The following is a 27,568-nucleotide window of genomic DNA, read 5'->3' as shown; positions in this document are numbered from 1 at the left end:
TTTGAAAAAAAAAAAGTTTTTGTTTCTATTATACAATTTTGCAAACAGGTACCTGTACTTTTTCTCCTTCACTGATGTGTATTGATGAGGCTGCACTGATAGGCAGCATTGATAGGTGGCAATGATAGGAGACACTGACTGGCGGCACAAGTGGGTGGCACTTCAGGGCACCACCGATCATCAAGGCACTGATCATCAGTGCCGACTCCTCCTCTGATAACTGCCGGTTCTCAGCAGTAGTTTCCTCTCGCTGTGACAGCTTCAACTCCTCCTGACTCCACATGAGGCGTCGATTTTGCCGTGATGTGACGCTTCAGTGTAAACAGCACTGTGTGCTGCCATGTGCAGAATTTTCATAGGCATTTGAGGAGTGTTAAAAACGCCCCTCAAAATGCCTGCTTACAAAGCTAGTGTGAACTAAGCCTTAGTCATCACTCCCCAGTCTGCTCCTCCAGTACTGGAGCCCCAGGCTGGAGAGGGGCAAGATCAATATAGTCAGGATGCTATAAGAGCCTGAAGTGACTCTATGATGTCAGCTGACAGCGGGCTTTATCCCACCGATGGCTGATGCCTGGATCAGAGGAGAGCAAAAGTAAGTGCCTCCTATGATCTAGAACAGTGGTCGGCAAGCCGCGGCTCGCGAGTCACATGCGGCTCTTTACCCACTCTAATGCGGCTCTTCTGTGTGCCGGGCGCCTGCTCCCCTCCCTCCTCTCGGTCGGCCGCTCCCCTGCCTCCTCTCGGTTGGCAGCCCCAAAAGTCCGCGCGGACCTTTTAATCCGGCCCGCGGATGTGGCTGTCAGGATGTGTGTAGGCGGGGCAGCGTGCCGAACGTGAGGGGAGGGAAGCTAGGCTCCTCTCACAGTCCGCCCTGAAGACCCGAACGGCGCGGGAAGACGGCGAGAGGAACGCAAAAGGTAAGTGAATTGACACGGGGGACTTGGCTTACTAGAAGGGGGGGGGGGGATAGTACTGTGGGGGATGAAATACTATATGGGGGATGAATTACTATATGAGGGATGAATTACTATATGGGGGGATGAATTACTATATGGGGGGATGAAATACTATATGGGGGGATGAAATACTATATGGGGGGATGAAATACTATATGGGGGGATGAAATACTATATGAGGGATGAAATACTATATGAGGGATGAAATACTATATGGGGGGATGAAATACTATATGGGGGGATGAAATACTATATGGGGGGATGAAATACTATATGGGGGGATGAAATACTATATGAGGGATGAAATACTATATGAGGGATGAATTACTATATGAGGGATGAAATACTATATGGGGGGATGAAATACTATACGGGGGATGAAATACTATACGGGGGATAAATTACTATACGGGGGATGAATTACTATGGGGGATGAATTACTATATGGGGGATGAATTACTATGGGGGATGAATTACTATGGGGGATGAATTACTATATGGGGGATGAATTACTATATGGGGGATGAATTACTATATGGGGGATGAATTACTATATGGGGGATGAATTACGATGGGGGATGAATTACTATATGGGGGATGAATTACACTATGGGGGATGAATTACTATATGGGGGATGAATTACTATATGGGGGATGAATTACTATATGGGGGATGAATTACACTATGGGGGATGAATTACTATATGGGGGATGAATTACTATATGGGGGATGAATTACTATATGGGAGATGTATTTTCAGTTTTAAAAATGTGGCTCTCAAAATAAATTTCAATCATGGTTTTGGCGAGATTTGGCTCAGTTGAAAAAAAAGGTTGCCCACCACTGACCTAGAAGAAAAGCATGGCCAAAAAAGCTTTGGCCAGTGTTCTCTTTTAACATGCCATCTTTCTGGCTATTTTACTGTACCTGTAAAATTATGAAGTATCTTTCTCTCTCCAGAGATGAGCAAAAGAAAATAAAGGGGAAATAAAGCAAATGAAAAGTTTGGTACACAAAAAAGGACAAAAGAGACACCATTCATTACTGTAGCCATTGGCTAGAACTCTCAGAGTCGCACGATATACAAAAAATAAATAAAAAAATAATAATGTGAAAGTAGGCATTTATATAAAAAAACATGACAAATCAAAAACACCAGGTATTCCATTCACAATACCAGAATACCCGCAGATATGCCTCTACCATTTCCCAATTTTATAGCTCCAATAAAATTAAAAGAATTGTAAAACTTCTACAGTCATCTGCCTGCTCACATGATAATGATTCAGCAGTGTGATTTCATGGATTCATGAAGCAAGCTGTAGATAGAGATAGATAGAGTGGGGAATTATTTGATCCCCTGCAGATTTTGTAAGTTTGCCCACTTACAAAGAAATGAAGAGTCTATAATTGTATCATAGATGTATTTTAAATGTTAAAGACAGAATATAAATGGAGTTGCAATTCAATGAGTAAAATAATTATTTTACCAAAATTGAGCTATTTGGCATGAACTTTTTTTACTTTGCTTTCTAGAGCTGGCCATACACTAGTAGAATTTTGTTTGATTTTTTTTTCCTGTTTGTTTAAAGAAAGTTTTTTAAAGTTTCTAATCATCGGTAGGGTCAGATCCAATTTTCAACCACTGTGATGAGAAAATTAAAAAAGGAGCATAATGAAAATTATTCTTTAATGAACACATTTCCAACAACCGATGTGGTTTTCGTTCAAGAAATTATGTTCATTCCAAAATCGAATGTTAAAAGCAAACAAAATTTTGAAGAACTTGGGAAAAACATTTTTCAGGTCATTGAGAGAACTGAGAATTTTCGTACAAATGTTCATATGAACATTTGTTTGAAAAGTTACCAATGCATGGCTAGCTTAACAAATCAAAGGTATGCAACAGTTTATGGTTTTTGTAGGGTTTCAGATTAAACAGCAAAGCCTCTAAGGCCCCATTCACACTTGCATATAGGGCTGTTACTGAAAACGTGGGGGACTCAGCGGGGGGTTCCTGGTGATTAGCTGCAGACTGCAGCCCCACTGAAAGCAACAGGAGGGCAACAGCTTCTGCAGGAAATTGCAGTGGCTCACATGTAAATCGCTCATGGAGCAATTACTTGTGATGGTCAATCTGCATCCAGCGCCAATCATCATAGGTAATCGCTCCATGTGTGAATACATGCAAGTGGCCAAGATCAACTGTGTGAGCTTTGAGCCTCTTACTTACAATGGGACTGCCACCCACAACTAATCGCCAGGAACCCCTGTATGTAACAGGCCCATTCCCAAGTCTTGATGGGACCCATAGCTGCCTATGCAAGGATTGAAATTTGTCTGGTTCACCATGGACTGGCTAAATTTTGAACAGTCAGTGGCCATCTTCCCCTCTTATCGCTCAATGGCTGCAGCCACTGATCAGTATATTTTAACAGCAGTTGTCAGAATACAATGTGTCCCCAGGTAAATTATCTAATTTAGGGAGCAGACGTTCTACATAGAGGGCCACAAATTAGACCCATAGTTTCCTGATTCTGGGTTGCAGTTGCAACACTAATTATTCTAGAAAAATGACTAAAAGTCTAAACCTTTTGCCTTCATTGTTTTCCAACCAGCAATATGTATTATGCAAGCTTACAGCAAGCATACCCATATACTACATTTATACCCAAATCTTATTCTTGACACAGGTTACCACAATGCCGCTTTAAATGGATTGCGAAGGCTGTCTTTTTTTTCATCCCTGCTTAAAATTCTCAAAGCGGAAGGGAAAGAAAAAAAATGAATCCGTGATTACTCAGGGAACCTATTTAGGATTCCACAAGCATACGGGCTTCTCTGAGACTCCAACCACTGCAAGCCAAGGCTCTCCTCCTTTCTATCCAATACACCCACACAAAGACACGCAGCTCTGCACCACTGAATGAAGGTTTACATTAATAACCTCTATGGAGTTTGCTATGAATGAAAAGACGTCAGAGCTGATCCTGTACAGACTGAGGAGGGGTGCTCCATCGCATATTAAACATTCAGGTACATCTTGGCACGATAAGGCAGCTCCACACACTGTGCTGCATGGGTACTGCAGAACATCCAAAGTAAGCTTCAAAAAAAAAAAAAAAAAAAAAAAAAAAAAAGGAATACGAGGCTGCTACATTCAATGTATTTTACATCTAAAACAAGGTATTTTGACTTGCCATGAATTCATATCTTTTACATTTATTCACCATGCATACAAGATAAAATGTTTACATTGTCAATATACAGCTTGAGGGGCTATCCCAAAAATGAAGATGCAATAAGAAAGCATCCACAGCAGAGCTATTGCACTGCAGCTGGTATAAGGGGACAGGTGAGCTTACCTGAAAGTTTACGGTTTCCTAAAACTTGCCATGACACCATTCTAAGATCTACCCACTGTTCCAGTATGTGCTCCATCTTACCGGAATCTATAATTCCCAGGCAGATCAACCTTATCAAGATGAAGTCAGTTTACAATCTCATCTCTAGCTCACTTTACATCCACTTTAAGGCAGGCCATAACCTGTGCAATATGTGCAATTTTCTTTCCGTCTACGAGTGAAAGGAAAGAAAATAGCTTGATTCCCCCATCAACACAATCAGTGTTGATAGAGGAATCCCTCCCACAGCATTATTGTGTTCTGCCAGTGGGGTTCCTTCACTGCTGGCAGAACACAATGATCACTGCTAGAAGCTATAGTTACCGTCCATGATCCCATGAAAAAATTCGACAGGCTGGTTGAACTGAAGATGATTGATGGAAACACATCAGTACAACCAGCCTACCTAAAGATGGAACGAACCTCAGCCAGTCCCTGCTGAGATTTGATCCGTGTATGGCCGACTTTACACAGCGTGCCACTGTGAATCAAATGCACATAGCACTTAAAAAAATTGGACATTACAGTATCTAAAGCAGTTCAAACGCTCTAAACCAATATGCCTGTTTACAATCCTTCAGACCTCGAGGAAAAAAAAAAAAAAAAAAAAAAAAAAAAAAAAAAGACCTAACCCCTGTGGTAGGAGGAATAATGCCCCATCTGTGTCAACGGAGAAAAAAACTGTGTCCCACAGTTTTTGTCAATTGATGGCAAAGTGCCCCATTATTCTTTTCAGTGGGAGGAATGATGATTCATTGTTTGTTTCCGTCAAAAAAAAAAAAAAAAAAAAAAAAAAACAATTTCCCCTCTTGTCGGTATTAGTGGGACAAAATGCCCATCACTGGTGTCAGTAAGGAAATTGTTGCCCCATTCAGGGCTGGATCTAGCCTGTCTGATGTGGGAGGTGCAGTAAAAAATGTCAGGCAGGCAGAGGATGGGAGGTCAGTAAGGCAGTAAATAAGGTCAGCAGTGTAGAGCAATGTGCAGAGGCCATTTTTTTGTGTGGCAGTGTACAGAGGAAAGCATTGCGGAGGACAGGGGTCAGAAGGGCAGTGTATGAGGTCAGCAGGAAGGAGGACAGGGGTCAGAAGGGCTGTGTAAAGGGGTCCACAGGGGGAAGACAGTGGTCAACAGGGCAGTGTACATGGGACCACAGGGGTCAGCAGGGTGGAGGACAAGAGTCACTGCTTGTAGGGCACTGCACATAGCTTGGGCACAGTTAGCACATAGCCGAGATTGGAGTTTCTTACACACAGCCACAGCACATTGTATAGCTGGCTACTGCAACTGTACTGCCATTCCAGCCAGGGAACTTCAGTACTGCAACATAGCAGCCAGCTCCAGACTCATGACCATAGATAATTTTTCTTTTTTAAGGGAGGAGGGGGTTTAGCTCTCTCAAACTGCAAGAGTGACACAAGATGGTGCCTTCTGCACCTGCTCGGTAAGGTTGGCTATCAGAGTGTTTTTTGAACAAAGTGGGCCTGTGTGCAAGATCATAAGTTGGGCTCTCTTGTCTGTTAAAAAGAAAGTGCCGTGGCAAATGTTGGATATGGTTTTCATTGTGCTGAATGTTGGCCATGGCTTAAAGGGACACAGAGTGCAGGGGTTCATTAGTAAGGGATGCAAAAGGTTCAGGGGTCAGTAGTAAGAGAGACAGAGTTCAGGGGGTCAGTAGTAAGGGAGGCAGAGTTCAGGGGTCAACAGTAGATGAGGCAGAGTTCAGGGGTCAGTAAGAAGCGATGCAGAGGACAGATTTTACCTAATCAATCTAGCATGAATCCTCTTACACCCCCTCTAGAAGCATGGATACTATCTTCCCCACCGAACCCCCTCTTTTTCTGTACAAAATTTCACCATAAATCCCGGTTCACACTATAACCCACATCTGAATCACACAGGAACTTCTCCATACTCCTGTGCAATTCACGTGATTCAGTGCGGTGCGATTTGAGTCTGTTAATTTTGAATGGGCTCAAAATGCACCACATCGCACCAGACACCCTTTTTTAGAGTCGTACTGTAAATGGATCTCATAGCCTTTTTCTACCATGCGATCTGGTGCAGCCAAACTGGTCTGAGTTTGCGATCTGTTTGGGGTGTCATTAACTTTGTATTGACACCCAAACTGCAACAGAGCGCAAGGGCAGTGTGATTGTGCGGTGCAGAAAACACGCAGGGATTGCAGTGTTTCCTGCACCACATATGCGTGAACCTAGGCTAAATCCTTCTATCCCCCCTCCACCACTACCAAATCTTCTATCTACAGAAACTCTCATTTCCTCTGTAACTCCTCTTTGCTTCTGTCATCCTGCTCCATAAATGCATATTTCCACCCTGAGCATTCTCATTTACCTCAATCCTTGCCACTGTCCTATCTGAATTATTCTCCTTCACTTCTGTACACCTCCATTATCCTCACTGGTTATTATAATTCTTCTCTATCCATGCTTTTATGATCATTCTTCTCTCACTATTCCAAGACCTCAGACTGTGTTTTTAGAGTGGCTGAATGCCAGGAAGGAAGATGTTCTTCAACTCAGGTACCTCCTGGTGTTCTCATAACTGGGAAGGAGGAGCCTAGGAAAAGTTTCCCCAGTTCTGTTTAACAGTTGTGACAGGTGAAAAGAGAGGATTCAGGTGCCGGAGATCGCAGCGCAGCAGTACCTGGATGTCTGGCACCATTGATCCTGCTGGCGTCCCCCATCCTCCCCCCACTGCACATTACACCCCAGCTGTGTCCCAGCTCTGATAGAGTTCAGTGACTGGGCACAGTGTGCTGCGTGGAAGCAGGAAGGGGGGCGGTTAGCTTTTGGGAAAGGGCACAAGTGAACACTTGGGGGGGGGGGGGGGGGCACAGCCTACCCCAGCACCCCCCTAGATTTGATCATGGCCCCATTGCTGGGGTCAATGGGAAGAATTTTCCTATTGTTTGTATCAGAGCGAGGAATAGAACCCAAAAGACCAGTTAAAGGCAAGCAAAAGACTGCATCCAACCCATGGCCTGCAGTTTAGGGGCCATCGATCTACAGCATCACAGTCAATTCCATTTTGCAGTAACTAGTCTTACTTGTGGATCCAAAATTCAACACAGATTAGCTCATCACTGCAAATACATTTTTGATTCCTGTAGGAAAAAAACATTAGGGGGTTTTATGCACCATACACCACAAATAGGTTTTAGTTGCATATACCATAACGCACCACATACTAGAACACTATGGCAGACTTACCTGTCAAAGGAAGACCTCCAGCACTGCAACAGTGTGGGGGCACTTCTACTTTCTCTTGGTCTTCCCTCTGGGTTCACTTCATTTGGCTGCTTGAGTGGCCAGGCCATGAGGACATCACTCCCACGCGAGTCACATCAACATGGCACAGAGCTCTGTGCATTACCATTAACAGGCAGAAGTATTTTATGGCATATAAACCCGGTCTGTCAGCATTTTATTTTTTTTTCCTTTTAATACCACTTTTAAGCTGACAAAAGTCTGTAAGGTGCAGAGAAATATGCCAAGATATTTAAAAGGTGATTGGTATAGGGCAACCTCTCAAAACAGTGAAAGTCCATCCATTAACATCTGTGTATATATACACACACAGGTGTATACACAGATGCACTTTCATTGTTTTTTTTACATATGGTGTTAAACTACATTGGACTTTATATAATACACATATTAGTGGTTACGATGGGCACTATTATTGAACCTTTAGAGCTGATTCACTCATGTGCAGTGCATATTGAAGCTCAGGTTTCACAGCCAATTTATACAGTAGTTGTTCAGCGGCTCAGGTCAGAATTTCATCCTGTTTACACATGTGCGATTAGAAATACAATTCCCATAAAAGTCAATAGCCTGTAATCCACACCTGAACTGGGCCGCATTGCTCAGAAATCATACAGGATTCTTTTTCAATCTGCGCTGCCAGTGCACTGGCCATACAGTATGTGAACAGGCACCACAGGAAGCAATGTTATTTCATATGTTATGTGGATTGGATGCGGTTCAAACCACATCCAATTTACAGATATATAAACTGGAACTTTAATGCTATTCTGTATGTATGACCTCTGACTTGATGTTTCATTATTTTCACATTTGTTACTTAATTGATTGCATAATATTTTGACATTTGCAACATGTGTTTTTGTTTTTTCAACACAACAGATTTTGAAAACAATATTAGCAACATTTGCAGTTTTAGGTTTTTTGAGTGCAGCTGAAGTATTGGTTTTACATGAGCACTTAGCACAGTTTTTTTCATTACCCCTGCCAAAAAAAAAGTATGGAATCACCACTCCTGGAAAATGTTTATTCAACTGTTTAATTGTGTAAAAAAACAAAAAAAAAAACAAAAACTAATTACAGACATACCTGAAAACTAATTTTCATTTAACATTCCAACCTTCTGGCTTTAAAAATAAATGATTTAAATAAAAATTAAAAAAGAAAACTATAGTCAGTTGCAACTGTTTTTGCAGGTCAAGCAGAGGAAAAAAATGGAATTACTCAATTCTAAGGAAAATATTATGTAATCATGAATAAAACACTACAGTATACCACTACTACTTTGTTGCACCACCTTTGGCTTTTATAACAGCTTGAATTCCCTGAGGCATGGATGTAACCATTGACAAACAGTATTCTTCATCAATCTGCCTCCAACTGTCTCTTATTGCAGTTGTCAGACCAGCTTTGCAGGTTGGAGCCTTGTCATTGACCATTTTCTTTAATTTCCACCATAAATTTCCAATTGGATTGAGGTCTGGAATATTTGCAGGCCATGCCATTGACATTTTTTGTCTTTCTTGAAACAAAGTTGTCACAGCTTTTGCCCTATTTCATCATTACCAAACATCCTTTCAACTGATGGAATAAGAAAAATCCAAAATCTCAATATAAACTTATGTATTTTATGAAAATTTAATGACAGTCATCTCCCCTGTACCTCTACCTGACTTGCAACCCCATATCATCAATGATTATGGAAATTTGCATGTTTTCTTCAGGCAGTTGTCTTTATACATTTCGTTGGAACGGTATCAAACAAACAAATGTTTCAGCATCACTATCCTACCCAATGCAGATTTGTGATTCATCACTGAATATCACTTTCATCTAGTCATCCACAGTCCATGATTGCTTTTCTTTAGCCCACTGTAACCTTGTTTTTTTCTGCTTAGGTGTTAATGATGGTTTTTGTTTGGCTTTTCTGTATGGAAATCCCATTTTCTTTTAGGCTAGGTCTTACAGTTCGGTCACAGACATTGAGTCCAGTTTCTGCCCATTTGTTCATTTGTTTTGTTGTGCATTTTCTGTTTTCAAGGCATATTGTTTTAAATTTCCTATCTTGACGCTTTGAGGTCTTCCTTGGTCTACCAGTACGCTACCCTTTTACAACCTTCCCATTTGATTTGTACTTGGTCCAGATTTTAGACACAGCTGACTGGGAACAACCAACATCTTTTGCATTATTCCATGATGATTTACCTTCTTGAAGAAGTTTTATCATCCTCTCCTTTGTTTCAACTGACATCTCTTGTGTTGGAGCCATGATTCATGTGAATCAGCTCACCAAGGTGTACAAGCACTTTTTAACTGCAGACTAATTAGCAGATGTAAAATTGAGTGATTCCATATCTTTGTCCTCTGCTTGATCTGCAAAAACAGTTGCAATTGACTACAGTTTTTTTTAATTTTTTTTTTTTAAAAAGTGTATAATATATGTAATCTGCTTCATAAATTGACAGCGCTATAGAAGTACCTGTAATAAATAAATGTTTCTTAAAGCCAGAAGGTTGGAATGTTAAAATGAAAATAGTTTTGAGGCATGGCTGTGATTGTTTGTTTTCTACACAATTAAACAACTGAATGAACATGGTGATTCCACACTTTTTGCCAGGGTTTTAGTAAAAGAAAACCATATTTTGTGTAGACAGGGATAACATTTAACATCTCACAGAGAACCGTTCTTAATAGGGACAGAGCCAGCATTTAAAACCCAACATAGAGCCTCTATTAGCTACTGAAGTTCTAGCGTTTGGCAACTGAAAGATAGAAATGGGACATAATCTAGACTTGGGTAGTAGTTGAGGCTCAACGTTCGGCCTGTGCCAAGGAGCCAATGGGTTTCTTACATACACAGCAACTGATCAACACAGGCACTTTAGTACTGTTATCTTATAAACGTTTTAGAACACATGTTCGCTTTAAAAAGGAAAACTTCAATTTTGTTAACAGGAACTGCCTTTTCAACAACAGCTTTGGTCAAGTGTTAAGCCACGAAGATGAACTGATCAATTTCTGCTGTTATAGTCTTGGCATGGAACAGACCATTGCAATACAGTACTTTGAACTGAACGTTCAGCAGTCTTCGATCACTCAGTCCTGGGTCTTAGAGGTGACAGATGCAGCATTGGATCGACGCTGCAAACACCTACGTGAGTATGGTTGATCATTTTAACATCCCACACTTCATACACACACATATATATATATATATATATATATATACAGTCATGGCCGAAATTGTTGGCACCCTTGATATTTCTCCAGGAAATCATGTATTTCTCACGAAACGTATTGCATTAACACATGTTTTGCTATACACATGTTTATTCCCTTTGTGTGTATTGGGACAAAACAAAAAAAGGGAGGAAAGAAAGCAAATTCGACATAATGTCACACAAACCTCCAAAAATGGGCTGGACAAAAGTATTGGCACCCTTTCACAACTGCGGATAAATAAGAATGTTACAAGCATGTGATGCTCCTGTAAACTCACCTGGGGCAAGTAACAGGTGTGGGCAATATAGAAATCACACCTGAAAGCAGATAAAAAGGAGAGACGTTCACTTAACCTTTGCATTGTGTGTCTGTCTGTGCCACACTAAGCATGGACAACAGAAAGAGGAGACGAGAACTGTCTGAGGACCTGAGAACCAAAATTGTGGCAAAATATCAACAATCTCAAGGTTACAAGTCCATCTCCAGAGAACTAGATTTGCCTTTGTCCACAGTGCGCAACATTATCAAGAAGTTTGCAACCCATGGCACTGTAGCTAATCTCCCTGGTCGTGGACGGATGAGGAAAATTGATGAAAGATTGCAACGCAGAATAGTCCGGATGGTGGATAAGCAGCCCCAAACATGTTCCAAAGACATTCAAGCTGTCCTGCAGGCTCAGGGAGCATCAGTGTCAGCGCGAACTATCCGTCGACATTTAAATGAAATGAAACGCTATGGCAGGAGACCCAGGAGGACCCCACTGCTGACACAGAGACATAAAAAAGCAAGACTACAGTTTGCCAAAATGTACTTGAGTAAGCCAAAAGCCTTCTGGGAAAACGTCTTGTGGACAGATGAGACCAAGATAGAGCTTTTCGGTAAAGCACATCATTCTACTGTTTACCGAAAACGGAATGAGGCCTACAAAGAACAAAACACAGTACCTACGGTAAAATATGGTGGAGGTTCAATGATGTTTTGGGGTTGTTTTGCTGCCTCTGGCACTGGGTGCCTTGACTGTGTGCAAGGCATCATGAAATCTGAGGATTACCAAAGGATTTTGGGTCGCACTGTAGGGCCCAGTGTCAGAAAGCTGGGTTTGCGTCCAAGATCCTGGGTCTTCCAGCAGGACAATGACCCCAAACATACGTCAAAAAGCACTCAGAAATGGATGGCAAAGAAGCGCTGGAGAGTTCTGAAGTGGCCAGCAATGAGCCCAGATCTAAATCCCATTGAACACCTGTGGAGAGATCTTAAAATTGCTGTTGGGAAAAGGTGTCCTTCCAATAAGAGAGACCTGGAGCTGTTTGCAAAGGAAGAGTGGTCCAAAATTCCGGGTGAGAGGTGTCAGAAGCTTATTGATGGTTATAGGAAGCGACTGATTTCAGTTATGTTTTCCAAAGGGTGTGCAACCAAATATTAAGTTAAGGGTGCCAATACTTTTGTCCAGCCCATTTTTGGGGTTTTGTGTGACATTATGTCATATTTGCTTTTCTGCCTCTGTTTTATATTTGTTCCAATACATACAAAGGGAATAAACATGTGTATAGCAAAACATGTGTTAATGCAATACCTTTTTTGTGTGAAATACTTGATTTTCAGGAAAAATATCAAGGGTGCCAACAATTTCGGCCATGACTGTATATATATATATAAAATCACATATACACACACACATTCATATATTATACACACACACACTACAGCTAATTGCAGCTTACAGAGGGCATTTCATTCCTAGAGGCTGAAAGAGGCAACCTGGGAAAGGATAATAAATTATATACAGCTGTGGAGGTCTGCATTACAGTGAACCTGTTCATTTGCCTGCATGGATTTAAAACATTCACTTTAAGGGGTAAACATTTTATTTTGAATGGCTTTTTAAACTACTTGTGTTTAGAGGGTGGGGTCTTAGTAAGTGGACCTTCAGGTTTCATGTTCATTGCTGCGGTGCTATTCAATCTGAAGGGCACCCTAAAGCACCTCCACAAACACATGTGCCCTGAAAGAAATGCAGCCAGAGCTACAGCATGCCACAACATGGCATAATGCCTTGCCGTACAGTGAAGTGTAAAAGAGCTTTAGTGACCGTGGCAGCAATAAAAAAAAAAACAAACAAAAAAAAAACAAAATCCAGTCATTGGTGTCTAGGGTCAAGTCAAAAATAATAAATACCCCCTTCACAAGTGGCAGCAATACATTTACCTCTTCATTAGTGTTCAGCGATAATTTACCACACGTCATCCTTCCTCCATTGGCCTGAAACTAAACTAGGTTTGGCAACCTGGCAATCACTCCACCCAATAGGCAGTGCCTGTGTCATTTGAGCACAAGAATGCAGTGAGCATTTCAGTGCTCAGTAACCCACTGCCACTTTGCTTAGTCGGTACCAGGGACCTTGTGAACCACAAAAGAAGGTCATGTGAACCACATGCAGCCCACAGGATGCTAGTTGGACAGCCCTGTTGAATATAAACTACTACTTAAAACATACTGAAATATAGTAATCAGCAGTGCAAGATTAAAGTCTACATAAGGACCACTAAAATTCAAGAGATGCTAAAGATTACCCTTGGCCCTGGTTCACATCTGTTTGGTCATGCAGGCCGCAATTTGCACGGGAACAAGAGCCCATTCATTTGCATGGACTCCCGACACACTGGGAAGATGTCCCTGCATGACTTTGGAAATTGCAGCCCGCACGGGAACCTCGGTTCCCAGTACGGGTGCGATTTACAGTGCGGGCGGCGTGCCATTAGAATTAATGGCACCTACCTGCAGGTCCTGCATTCCTTTGTGTGGGTCTCTCAGAGGCACCACCAGCACAGATGTGAACCAGGGGTATATCTGTGTATACCGTACCCAGGTAATAATATTGCTATATATATTAACGGCACAAGTCTACACACAAAACTGGAAATTTACTATGGTTTGTTTTTTATTACAATACAGATGTTATAAAATGAGAGTGTATGCTGTGACCACAGGATTTCTATTAAAGTACACATGAAGTCAAATTTTTGTTTAGGTTTTGTATAGAGTGAAGAAGGGCAGAAAACCTTTATGGTTTTTAATGACACCTACATCCCCACTGGGGAAACTCCCTCCCACTACTTTTCCTGGTGAGGAGTGTGAATTGGAAAGAAAGTGTTTGGAATATCCAAAAACGGTATAGTTGTCACCTGAACGAATGTTGATGGGTTATCTTCCAGTGGTAACATTTGTTTCGCTGACAACTAAGTTCCGGAGAGTTTTTGTTTTGCCCTAACAAACACTGACAGGAGCCTAATTTTTTTTCCCTTAACTTGTTTTACAAGGTTAGGGTTTACATATATTTTAAAAGAAAGGCAAAAACACACACACACACACACACACACACAAGCTGCATAAGTGCTATATGAGTAGAAACAGCAGTACACCGAACTTCCCAATGAAAGGCTATGCAGGGGAGGCATGTCAGGCCAAGTCTTATCATTCGAGGTGAGCAGGCGGAGTTCCTAGCACAGCTGGGGAACTGATCAAGGTGTGTTCTCCTGCCTAATGTGGTCAATTTAAGTATTACTATAGTCAAGCCTGCTGTTCAAGTCCCTGTGTAAAGAGGAAGAGAAGGGAGAAAAGGTGCAGCAGTGCACAGTGTTGGACCTATTCTTCCCTCTCTTCCCCTTCTCACACGGAATGGGGGAGGACAGAGAAATAGAAAACATTTTTTACCTTAATGCAAAGAATGCATTAAGGTGGAAAGGTTTCTATTCTAGTATCACTAGATAATAGAAAACCAGAGTTCTGGCAGGATTACCAGGGATTTTGCACAAAAGGAAGCAATGTGAAGAGAACAGGATACTTTTTCATACAGTTACATGTTACAGAAGGCACATATCACGAATATAGAATGTTGGGTTTACATATGTTTTAAATTTAGAGAAAAAATGCATAGTAATAAATAGCATGACTAGGGGTTATAGATGCAAGACCTCTACTAGTCGGATCACTTATTTCCATCTAAACTTTGAACCAAGACCTTTATAATACCTGTTCGTTAGTGAGAAAACGTTTGCAAATCTTTAGGAATGTTCTGTCAGCATGACTGGTTCGTAAAAGGTACCCATAAATATACATAATTATTTTGACCCGGTGCGCATTTTTCTAGCCTTTCCATATGCTTACGGGTGCCACTAAACCTGCAGACATAGTTGCAATGTTAAAAACTTCTATTAGGTATGCTATCATTGCAGAAGACAGCCTATGTATGTTGCTTGTGCAATAAAAGATCCTCTTCTCCTAAAATGTACATTGAGCCACGCATGCACAGTTCAGTGCTTATTCTCAGCAATCCTTAGTGCCAGGATTTAACTGCTGTGTACATATGTGAGATGTCAACCTTGACTGACCAATTAGGTTGGCTGAAGAGGATAAACAAGAAAGAAGACTGGGCAAAGATTTCAGCGCCAAGGGAGCTTGCTGATGCTACATCACTAGAAAGAAGACAAGTCTTGTGCATTTTAGTTTGGTTCAAACAAGTAAAAACATGAAAATGATCTTAGTGTGAAATGGCCAACTCCTTACATCTGAATGAAGAGAAGTGGAGCAGCATTATTTATCTGAACTAAATGGTGGGGGCCTGAAATTGTTCTGTGAATTTCTGTTGTGCAAAACACAAACAATGCTGTACATTTTTGTATTCTTGGAGTCCAGCAATTGATTGCCGTATGCTCCGTTTTTTGTTTTTTTTTTTTTCTTACATGCAGCTCCTGGAGCAAAAGATTATTTAGGTAATGTTACTGTATGTTTTCATCCTCTTCATTTGAAACAGCATTACCCACTTGTATGTCTTTTACAACCTTATGACAATATTGTATATAATTGTACTGCCTACCTTTTCAGGATATAAAACAGGGATGTGGACATTTTTGAAAAAACTACTTGTCCAGGAGCTAAATTGGGGTCCCAAACTACTTGTCCCTCATGACAATCTAACTGTCCTGATAAAAAAAAAAAAACCTGAAATTTTTTTAACCAAGATGGTATTTAAATCTGAGGTGCTTTTAGGAATGTCTGGGGCTTGTAAAATCAAAAAGGGCTTTATGGCATTTAATATTTTTAACATTGCACTGTTTATCTCCTCCTCCCCTCCCTGCCGGTCTTCAGTAACACACCCAGGGACTAGCAGGGAGGGAAGAGACCTTGCAGTGTAATGAGCACCGATTGGGGTGCTTCCCAAGAAGGGGAGTGTCGGGCTTATCCTTAACCACTTTCGCGGCCAGAGCGGTTTGAGTTTTTTGCACAAGTTTAAATAATCAAGTTAGGCCTGAAGATTACACAAAACTCCCAAACAGGATATATTTTCTGAAAGCAGAGACCCTATATAATAAAATAGTGGTAGTTCTAATTTTTTATGTCGCACGATATTACTGATATTATCGCAAAATTTCAGTAAAAAATACACTAAAGCGAATATTAGGGCACAAAAAAAAAAAAAGCAATAAATTAACCTATTTTTTCATAAAATATAAAAGATGAGGTTGCAGTGAGTAATTAGATATCCAACATGTCAAAACTTAAATTTGCGTGCGCTCGTGAAATGGCGACAAACTTCAGTACCCTATATTTTCTATAGGAGATGCTTTTAAAGCCCCTTATAGGTCATTAGTATAGTGCTACGGAGGATGTCTAATGTTAGAATTATTATTCTCATTCTGGCATGCGCAGCGATATCCAACGTGTATCACAATCGACACTTTCATGCATAGGTGCCCCAGTACGTTTGTACGTGCGTATACATGGGGGTTGGGGGCCTCAAATTTTTTTTTGAGGGGATGTTATGTGCATGGCTGTAACGTTAATTTTTTAGAATTAAAAAGAAAAAATTTTATTTTTCCTTTTTTTTTTATCACATAGGTGGTCACCTATGTGATGATCTCTGGTAACAGGTTCTCTTTATTGAGACATACAGGGTCTAAAAGACAATGTCTCACCTGTGCTCCACTGAATGTAATGCAGTGCACAACACACTGCATTACATTCTTTCCCGGCCCCCGATGGCCAGGAAATCTGTCAACGGGGAACCGAAATGGAGGGGAGCAGATGTGTCCGCTCTCCTCCCTCCCCTCTAGCCGACGGCACATGCTGAACCGGTTCCGGGCCCACGGAGCCCGGGACACATAGTGGGTGGGGGGGGGGGGGGGGAGCAGCGGATTCCGGCACTATAGTGGGCTGTCTGAAAGCAATCTGGCAGCAGCACTGCTGCCTGAATGCTTTACCCAGACAGATGAGCCCTGCTGCTTGCCCGCAGCAGGGCTAAAGGTAAAAAAAAAAAAAAATACCTGCCCGGCACCTGGAACTACAGTGGGGCAAAAAAGTATTTAGTCAGCCACCAATTGTGCAAGTTCTCCCACTTAAAAAGATGAGAGAGGCCTGTAATTGGCATCATAGGTAGACCTCAACTATGAGAAACAAAATGAGAAACAAAATACAGACAATCACATTGGCTGATTTGGAAAGAATTTATTTGCAAATTATGGTGGAAAATAGGTATTTGGTCACCTACAAACAAGCAAGCCTTCTTCTTTAAGAGGCTCCTCTGTCCTGCACTCATTACCTGTATCAATGGCACCTGTTTGAACTTGTTATCAGTATAAAAGACACCTGTCCACAACCTCAAACAGTCACACTCCAAAATCCACTATGGTGAAGACCAGAGAGCTGTCAAAGGACACCAGAAACAAAATTGTAGACCTGCACCAGGCTGGGAAGACTGAATCTGCAATAGGCAAGCAGCTTGGTGTGAACAAATCAACTGTGGGAGCAATAATTAGAAAATGGAAGACATACAAGACCACTGATAATCTCCCTCGATCTGGGGCTACACGCAAGATCTCACCCCGTGGGGTCAAAATGATCACAAGAACGGTGAGCAAAAATCCCAGGACCACACGGGGGGGGGGTGAATGACCTGCAGAGAGCTGGGACCAACGTAACAAAGGCTACCATCAGTAACACACTACGCCACCAGGGACTCAGATCCTGCAGTGCCAGACATGTCCCCCTGCTTAAGCCAGTACATGTCCGGGCCCGTCTGAGGTTTGATAGAGAGCATTTGAATGATCCAGAAGAGGATTGGGAGAATGTCATATGGTCAGATGAAACCAAAATAGAACTGTTTGGTAGAAACACAACTCGTCGTGTTTGGAGGAGAGAGAATGCTGAGTTGCATCCAAAGAACACCATACCTACTGTGAAGCATGGGGGTGGCAACATCATGCTTTGGGGCTGTTTCTCCGCAAATGGACCAGGACGACTGATCCATGTACAGGACAGAATGAATGGGGTCATGTATCATGAGATTTTGAGTGCAAACCTCCTTCCATCAGCAAGGGCTATGAAGATGAAACGTGGCTGGGTCTTCCAACATGACAATGATCCCAAATATACCACCCGGGCAACGAAGGAGTGGCTTCGTAAGAAGCATTTCAAGGTCCTGGAGTGGCCTAGCCAGTCTCCAGATCTCAACCCCATAGAAAACCTTTGGAGGGAGTTGAAAGTCTGTGTTGCCCAGTGACAGCCCCAAAACATCACTGCTCTAAAGAAAATCTGCATGGAGGAATGGGCCAACATACCAGCAACAGTGTGCGCCAACCTTGTGAAGACTTACAGGAAACGTTTGACCTCTGTCATTGCCAACAAAGGATATATAACAAAGTATTGAGATGAACTTTTGATATTGACCAAAGACTTATATTCCACCATAATTTGCAAATAAATTCTTTCCAAATCAGCCAATGTGATTGTCTGTATTTTGTTTCTCATTTTGTCTCTCATAGTTGAGGTCTACCTATGATGCCAATTACAGGCCTCTCTCATCTTTTTAAGTGGGAGAACTTGCACAATTTGTGGCTGACTAAATACTTTTTTGCCCCACTGTATATGTCCTGGGCATCGGGCGATTTATATTTTACAGAAATGTTGAATTTATAAGAAATATGTTTTATTACTCTACAGCAAGCACAAAATTCAGAGACAGAAGGAGTTTGCTATTGAACGTTTCTACACTGATCTCATAGGTGGAAACTGGCTTAACTAACATTTTATCTGCTAGAGAAAGCAACAATTGTGTTTGAAAAACTGGTTTACACACACACTGTCTACTGGAGAGCAGAATTCTTACACTATAATTGTTAAACTAGCCGTACAGTTATCGAAATTTGGCCAATGTAGCAGGGACTGCTGAATTTCGATCAGTGTGTGGGCTCCCCTGCTCAACAGAAGAGGATTGCTTATTCTACTTCTGTGGACATGAAGCCGTAGCCACTGACCAGTATATTTTAACAATGGTAGGGATGAGGGGGGCTGGATTTCTCCATCCACCTCATTTGCGTGGATGAAAAAATCTGGCTGAAGGAAAAAAAATTAACCATGTATGGACAGCTTTAGGAGTGTGTGTGTAGGAGTGTGTGTGTGTGTAGGAGTGTGTGTGTGTGTGTAGGAGTGTGTGTGTGTGTGTGTGTGTGCAGGAGTGAGTGTGTGTGTGTGTGTGTGTGTGTGCGCAGGAGTGTGTGTGTGTGTGCCTTTTCCGTGTTCAGATTCGGGAATCATGTTTTTGCAACTACTGGTCAGTGAGCAACCCCAATGCCAGAGTGAAACCAGCAGTCCAGTATGCACAGTTCAATTCCCCAGCATTCAGCCACCAACAAGTTGCCTCAACCCAGTCACATTTTTCTATTGTACCCAATGTCTCATGCAATTCTATCATACCCAGTCTGGATGCCTATTACACATGCTACTCTACTGCAATCTGATTTTGGAGTCTACGAAGATCAAATAAAATGAAAAGAAATTACACTTAAGAAGAGATTGTAGGTTGTGTTTTCAGTGTTAAATATGGTCTTTGCCTGGCAAAATATGAATTGATAGGACATTACATATCAAATGTACTACACAAACGCTGGTTGCGTAATCACATTTTAACATGCAAGGCAAGGTATAACAAAATGTCCACTTATCCAATGTTTCATTCAAATGTTATGAATGCACTGGATCATATGTGAGTTTACACAAATTTAGTTCTATGTACAATACTATCTAAATGCAATAGATTGTAAGGCATGTCCAGCTGTTTACTCAGTACCCTTGGACTTTACCACATTTGCTAAAACCTTGATTATACAATTGGATTGTAACATGTGTACTGTGTAATACACAGTACTCTTGGACTTTATCACAAGTGCATGCACCGCATGCCTTACAATACATTGTAGGTTTTCCATGTCACCCTCTCGCTTTTAACACCGACAGCCAAGGGCATGCTAAACGTCATAGGTGTCCCTCTCAGTTGGCCAATGACATATAGAATACAGCCAGGCTCTCTAATAAATGATAGATTACTATAGGTGCTCATAAACGTCTGCACACTTAAAAGATACACTGTCACGAGTAGTGAAGAGTAAACCGTTACAAAGTGTGAAGTGCAGCCATCTAATGGTGATTGCATATACTTCTGTCATGGCCAAAAGGAAGCCTGTTATTACAGAAAAATCTCAGACACATCCAGGCAGCATTCAAGCTTATCAATAAGCCCCACCTTCTCACACAATTCCAGTTAGATCTCTATGATGCCCAGCCTTCCTCACATTCTGTAAAATGTCACCATTACATATTACAAACATTAAATTTTTTCAGCAGATTTAATTGCAAATCTTTACCAGCTTCTGTTCTGCAGATAATGAGAAGGGCCATTTCTGAAAATAAAGTGCTTGCTAAAAGGGGATTCTAAAAAGGAAAGTATACCTTTACTACAATCATATAGGCAGTTTCAGTAATGAAAAAATCCAGGAGCTGGTATTGGCAAATATCTTACCATATATAAAAATATGAAACGCCTAGTGTAGTCAATTGCAACTAAACTTCAAGTAAACTCTCTGCAGACTTCTAGGAGAGGCAGAAAGCCAGTTACGAGGTGGAAAAAAGAATGAAGCGTGACGTTGTCTGAGGCAGGCTTCATTTCCTGCTAATGTTTCAAGAGTATGAAAACAAGATGCAAACAAAATAAAATGGCATGTTTTGCCTGGAGATATCCTATAAAAAACACAAAATTATGCCAACATACTAATCATAAAAAAAAAAAAGAAAAAAAAAAAAAAAAAAGGAAGAAGAATCATAGCTGGCTTCCAGTTAAGCTCAATTATGGGCCCTGGATCAACCCTTTTTCTTGTACAACTTAAAATATCAAGATCCAACCAATTTAGCAATCACTGAACCTGCGTATGTCATACGCACACACACGCACCTTCGTAAAGGATAAGTTCACCTTTCTGAAAATGTTACACTCATGTTTAGAGTGCAATATATTCAGCATCAGACACCTCTCCCCTTGATCCCCCTCCTTTCGGCAGCCATATTTTAAAAAGAGCGTGGCCATGCGTGGCTCTGCCCACACGACCACATCATTGATTCACAGATCCCTGTGAATCAAAAAACGGCAAGTACTGACAGCCTTTGCAATTGTCAGCTTGTAGTTCCCAATGAACTACCATGGCGCTGTATGGGCAGACAGATAACACTGACAGGCTGCAGGAGACCTGCATGGCACCAATCTGCTGGTCACTGGTGCAATGCTTTCCAGGCTCCTAAAACAAAAAAGTGATTGCACATTTTTTTTACCTGCAAAAAAATGTGCATTTGTTCCTTTTTGTTAAAAGGTGAACTTTATCTTTAAAGACTATTGTAGGAATTTTGGTGTATTAATTATAGGCACTAATAACTTTTATATACACTGTACAAGTACCATTTCATTGCCAATATGCATTTGCTCCAAAAAAAAAAAAAAAAATAGTATAGAGTATAAAAATGACAAACCACAAATCTAATTGGTAATCCTAGTAATCTTCAGCATGAATATCCAAGGCCCCATTTGTTGTAATACACCATAAATGTTGCATATAACAAGATTCTGCTTACTTTTATCTGTATGCTAGGTTTCTTGGAAGGAAAGAAATTGTTCTTATATAGTAAAGTCTCACCTCCCAGCAGGTCAGAAAGTAGTGGCCCGCACTCCTCAGGTATTGAGTAGTCTCCCTTTCCAATATTTTCAAACAGTTTGTATATATTATCCCCTTCAAAGGGGTACAGCCCAGTAGTGATATTATACCTGTGCAAATAGACACAGAGGTTAAAAACTTTAGTAGTTCTTTAAGCGATTCAACAACTAATATTCTATCAACAATAAGGCTGATGTTTAAACAAAGCCATTTCTTAATAAAGATATTTGTAAATAAAATGAGTGGTGAATGGTATATGTATGGGTTGTCCACGGGTAACTGCACACTCACAAGGTCACGCCTGCTGACCAGATATCCACTTTGAACCCTGAGAAGGTGTCCAGTCCATTCGCAATCTCTGGAGGCTGGAAAGCAGGAGACCCCTGGCTGGTCTTGCACGTGTCACCCTCAGCAAACGGGTGTAAGGCCTGTGGAGAGAAAGGAGGTGACCCCATATTGCCTTACCCCACTGCTGGAGTGGCTTATGCTAGGAGTAACCCCCTGATCTCTCACAACCTACCTCTGCAACACCTAGATCTGAGATTTTGAGCGTCCTGTCTGTTGTGAGCAGCAAGTTCCCAGGTTTGATGTCTTTATGGACAATTCCCTGACTATGAAGATACTCCAGACCATCCACAAGCTGGCAGAAATAACTGAAAGATAAAGAAAGAGAATGTCATAGAATCAAATAACTACATATAATAAAAAGCATAAATAAAAGCACAAATAATGTAATGTACAGAATCGCTTAGCTAAAAATAGATAATGGTGACCAGGAAAATAAACATAAATTTGAAAGTATGTATAGCCAATTTTTTTTTTCCCTTTTTAAGTTTTGGAGTAGGAAATTATTACAATCCCTATCATTTTGACTGTGTTGACCCTGTGTTTTACTTTTCCTTGGGATCACTGCTCTAGAGACAGAATGTGATCCAACAGGTGAAACACAGCAATGGCTCAAGGAGTCTGCCTAAGGGCCGGTTCACATCATAGAAATGCAGTCTGGATGCGTTTCTGCATATGCGTTGTTATTGCATTCCAGACGCTTTTTTTCCCCCCCCTTTCTTTTTTGGGTCACTTGGAGTCCAGTGCATTTTTAAATGTGTTCCAGTGCAATTTTGAAGTGTATTACAGGGTTCCAATACAGTTCTCTGTAGGAAAAATGCAGCATGTTCTACTTTTTTTTTCTGGAACGCACTGGAACTGCAAGCACTGGTGTGAACCATGAAATTGACAACCATGTAACCTACTTTCTGTGAATTTTGGATGAAAAAAAAAAAATGCTTTGGAACGGATGTAGTGTGAACCAGCCCTTAAGGTTTTTTGTGCCCAAAGTTAATATCTGATGAGCCAGAAATGTCCATCTGGTACAGCTTACAGAACGTGTGAAAAGAAAACCAGGTGGCAGTGTTACAAATCTGGGAAACAGTTGCTTGATGCCTAAAAGCCCAAGAGACTCTCACAGACCTAGTGAGGTGAGCCTTAACAGGAATGATGGGTAACCCAGTTCTTGGGACCATATGCTTGAACTGGTCTGTCTTTCCAGCTAGAGATGATGCGACATTAATCCGTGGCACCCTTCCGGGCTCATTCAGAATGACAGTAAGGGTATCAGACTTTCTAAAAAGAAGCAGTGACTAAGAGGTAGATGCACACAGGCCAAACCACATCCACACAATTTTCTAACAGTTAGTGGAGGTCAAATCAAGGTTTGATTTCAAACACAGTGACAAGAAAATTCAACGAAGCAGGATGGAATTTTTTTTTTTCTTTAAACAAACAAATTTCTAACAGTGTATTTGGTTTTCAATTGAGAAAGAGCATTTACTCTCAACTCAAACTACATTTTTGAACAACATTTATCCAGTCATCGAATGCACGTCATTCCAGCCAAAAGAATCTGCTGAGATTTGCTGCTGGAATTCAGTGCATGCAAGTAAATCCCCAAGTATAAAACTCTCAAGTATCTCACAATGGGGATGCCAAGAGAGCACAGCATGGCCAACAGTGGAGCCAGCACTTTGGTGAATACAAAAGGTGCCGAAGATAGGCTAAATGGTAGAGCAAACAACTGTTAGTACAGAGACCCTACAGACAATGCTGGTGCATTAGAAAGACAGGCACATGAAAGTAAGCATCTTTTATGTCCACAGAAGCCAGAAAGTCTTCCATGAAGAATGCAATGGCAGGTATGGTCAATTCCATTCAGACTTTGTGCACCTAAATGAAGCATTCAAGGCTCAGAGGTCCAGGATGGGGGCCCCTTTGGATCAGTGAACAGGTTGGAGTAAAACCCTTCAGAACCACTCCTCAGCAGGTAGAAGTTCAAAGACAGCCAAAATCCTCCTGCATTCAAGGAGCAACCCAATGATAGATGCCAGATACAAGCAATGTCTGCATATGAAGAAGGGAACCCATAATCAGGAAGGGTAATCCTTCAACTTTAACTTGAGAACAACCTCAATGGGAAGGGCAATAAACTCCTGCCAGGATATGGTGGCTAGTAACCAAACGTCACAGAGGATATGTGCCTGGTGTTAAATCTCCTGCAGTTGGCAACACAACTCAAGGTTCATGAGCATAAAAGGATGTGGCACTCAATGGTCGATAAAAAAAAAAAGTTGATATCTGCATATAGCTTCAGCCTCCAACCTTTCATCAAAAAGCAACTTTTGCTCATGTATGGTTTTCAACACATGACCAATTTGAATTGCTCAGGTTGGCTAATACTTTAATCTCACCTTCCTAATAAGTTTGTTTTAGATGGACTTCATTTATTTCTTCTCAGCAAAGTATGGGTTGGATATTATTGTAAAATTGTATACAAACTTTCCCCACTCTCTGTTCAAAAATCTAACTGGTAGTTGTGCACAGATGTATTCTTCTCAAAGCATGCCTCTATTTTGCTCAGGTTTGTAATAAGCCTCCAACTCCAGCAATATATCCAACAGTTACCTTTCCTTTGTTCCAACACAAGGAACCAAAGGAAATACCAGCACTGTAATAGAGGAACACAGGCCTTTCGTTTCACGCCTGGAATCTCAATGGAGAAAAACAAGTATGTTTTGCTGGGAAAGTCTGCATTATAAAGAACCTGTTGCTTTGCATGGGCCAAAGCATAGATTTATGTAAAAGGCTAAGTTCACCTTTAACAAAAAAATTTAAACAAATAAAAGTACAGGTTAAAAAAGCGCATTTGTTATTTTTCTTCTACAGCAGCCTGCAAAGTATTGCACCCACATCCTCTCCCTCCAGTTTTCTGCTTGCACCTCTGTGCATGTTTTCAGCTTGAAAGCTGTAAGAAGTGTGAATGGGCTATGAGGGTGCTGCTCAGCACGCTCATGGTCCATTAAAACTACAAGTCTGTCTGCCACAATGGTAGATGGGAATTGTAGTTTATTCATTCACATATTCAGGTGAATGATTGATGTGACTGGGCGGAGGCCTGCATGGCCACGCAAAGCTTAAAATGTGTCAGCGGCTGCGGGGGGGATGAAGAACCTCGCCCACTATTATAGGGAAGGGGGTGAAGGGGCGAAGTGGGGGTGCTGAACAAGTTACCTCCCTAAATACGGGTGTAACGTTTTTAGGGAGACCTTATCCTTTAAATTCTTACAGAAAACCCAAGAGTGGTATCAGAACATACTGGAATGATCAGTAAAAAATATATTAGAGAACAAGAAGGACTTACCCATGCGCCTGAAAGATAGGAAATTTCTTCTCTGGTACACTATCCAGCATTTCCTGCATTCCACACACACAGTACTCCATAACCATATACGTATATTCAAAATTAAGGATCAACATAGTTTCAAAGTAATCAATGACTAGCCTTTCCTGGAAGAACTTAGAATTTCTACTGTCTCAGCTGTGTTTTCCTTCTAATATTTACTGCTAATAAAATATTACTGCAGTGCGCATTGCATAACAGAGCTGATCCACTCATCTGCAGACCAAAAATGCAAGCCCATTCTGACATGTGATGGTCCCTAAAGTATTCTCCCATTTGAGATAAAAGATCAGCAGGTGTGACAGCTGCTTAAGGGTACCTTTGAACTGCAAGTTATTCTTATTGCTATGAGCCCTTTACAACAAACATGTTGATAGCATGATTCAATGACTGGTTTGGTCAAAGGATCTTAAATAACTTGGTTATTAACCAGTTTTACACAAGTCATAATTTCAACGCTACTTACCATAATTTCAGTTCTACTTACTACTTGTCCTGGTTAGTGTCTCACTAAACTGTGAAGCTGGTAGATAAAGAATATCTAAAATTTTGAGAATCTGAGTTTTACTTTAAAGAGACTCATGGTTGTCATGATAATTCACTGGCTTCAATGAATTTTGAGTCAATGAACTCAAAACAAATGTTGAAGCATCGAATGATAACACTTTTCTGACACTCATTTAAAACATGCATGTTCCAGGTAAGTGCTTCAAAAATACTGAGGCAAGAGACAGACAGGTAACTAGCAGGGTCAGAATAAGGCCAGCAATGGCAGCCCATGCACTTCTCTCATGACAGTTTCTTTAAAAAAGGAACTTCCCCTTTATTATAAAAAGTAACAAAAAGGCTCCTTTAGAAAATGTTTAGTAACTGCCATCTCCAAGCACATAAGTATTGCAGGCTTTCCATTCTTTGCATAACTTTTTTCCTTTTCCTCCCCATTTTCACTAAAATGGTAGATTAAAAGGTGCATTAAATGTGCATTTTTTAATTTTTTTTTTTTTTTTTTTTTTTTTTTTTTTTACTAGGAGCCTAAAAAGGATTGCACCCGCAATCGGATCATGGGTGCCATGCAGAACTCCTGCAAACCTGTCTGTATATCTGTGTGCTCATACCTCGTACGAGCAGGTAGATATACTCAGACAGAAAGAGAGCATGAATTACAACAGTACTCAACAGCGCCGTGGTAGTTCATTGAGACCTACAAGCCGTCAGGCGCAAAAGGTGATGCCCTGCACAGCTACGCCTTTTTTGAATTGTGACAGCAGACACAGGGAGAAGATGCCCAGTCTGCTGTCACAATGGGAACTTGGGGGGCACGGGGGCATATTACATGTTACACCCTGAATATGGGTATAACATGTAGCAGGTTAGAAAAAGGTGAACTTATCTTTTAATTCACCTCACTTTACTTCCTGGAACTCTGTCTAGACCTCTGAGGCTGCCTCCTGGAACATGTGGCAGGAATTTCCCAGGATGCAGATGTAAGCCCAGGGTGATACCACCAGTGCCTTAAAGAAATCCATAGAGGTCTATGAATGGTCTGATCGGGTCTGCCTGAAAAACTGACAGGCGGACCCAATCAGACCATCAGTGTGAAAGGGGCCTTATAGTGAAAGGTCCACTTTAACATAAGAAACAGCAGGACCTGTATTTTGTATCACAACATGATTACTTTTGGTGGACCTATGCATAAAAACTCACAAATGAATTATTAGGATACACGTCTTACCTCCTGCTTGTCCTGAATGGGAAAATGCTGCACATTTGATGAGCACCAACATGTTCCTCACTGATGATAATACCTCAATATGCTCACCCTATAGACAAATCAAACAAGTGCTAAACTAAATAAACTATGCATAAAAAAAAAAAAAAAAAAAAAAAGTATAAATCAATTGAATCAAGTACATATAATAATATAAACCCAGTGTC

General features: G+C 41.1%; 1 protein-coding gene across 1 annotated transcript in view; it reads right to left on the bottom strand.

Moving 5' to 3' along the window:
- STK11 (serine/threonine kinase 11) overlaps positions 1-27,568 on the bottom strand; it is a 61,131-nt gene that overhangs the window by 14,386 nt on the left and 19,177 nt on the right. Inside the window, exons 3-6 of the mRNA XM_089670079.1 lie at positions 25,595-25,684; positions 22,424-22,556; positions 22,195-22,331; positions 21,886-22,013 (exon numbers count right to left, since the gene is read on the bottom strand). Coding sequence (XP_089526205.1) covers positions 21,886-22,013; positions 22,195-22,331; positions 22,424-22,556; positions 25,595-25,684 — 488 coding nt within the window. The remainder of the gene's footprint in view (positions 1-21,885; positions 22,014-22,194; positions 22,332-22,423; positions 22,557-25,594; positions 25,685-27,568) is intronic.

Source organism: Staurois parvus, unplaced genomic scaffold (assembly GCF_062004578.1).
Source record: "Staurois parvus isolate SC_StPar_1 unplaced genomic scaffold, SC_StPar_1.0 ptg000086l, whole genome shotgun sequence".
Taxonomy (NCBI): domain Eukaryota; kingdom Metazoa; phylum Chordata; class Amphibia; order Anura; family Ranidae; genus Staurois; species Staurois parvus.
The sequence above is the reverse complement of the archived record's forward strand: the minus strand, read 5'-3'. Positions and strand labels throughout refer to the sequence as shown.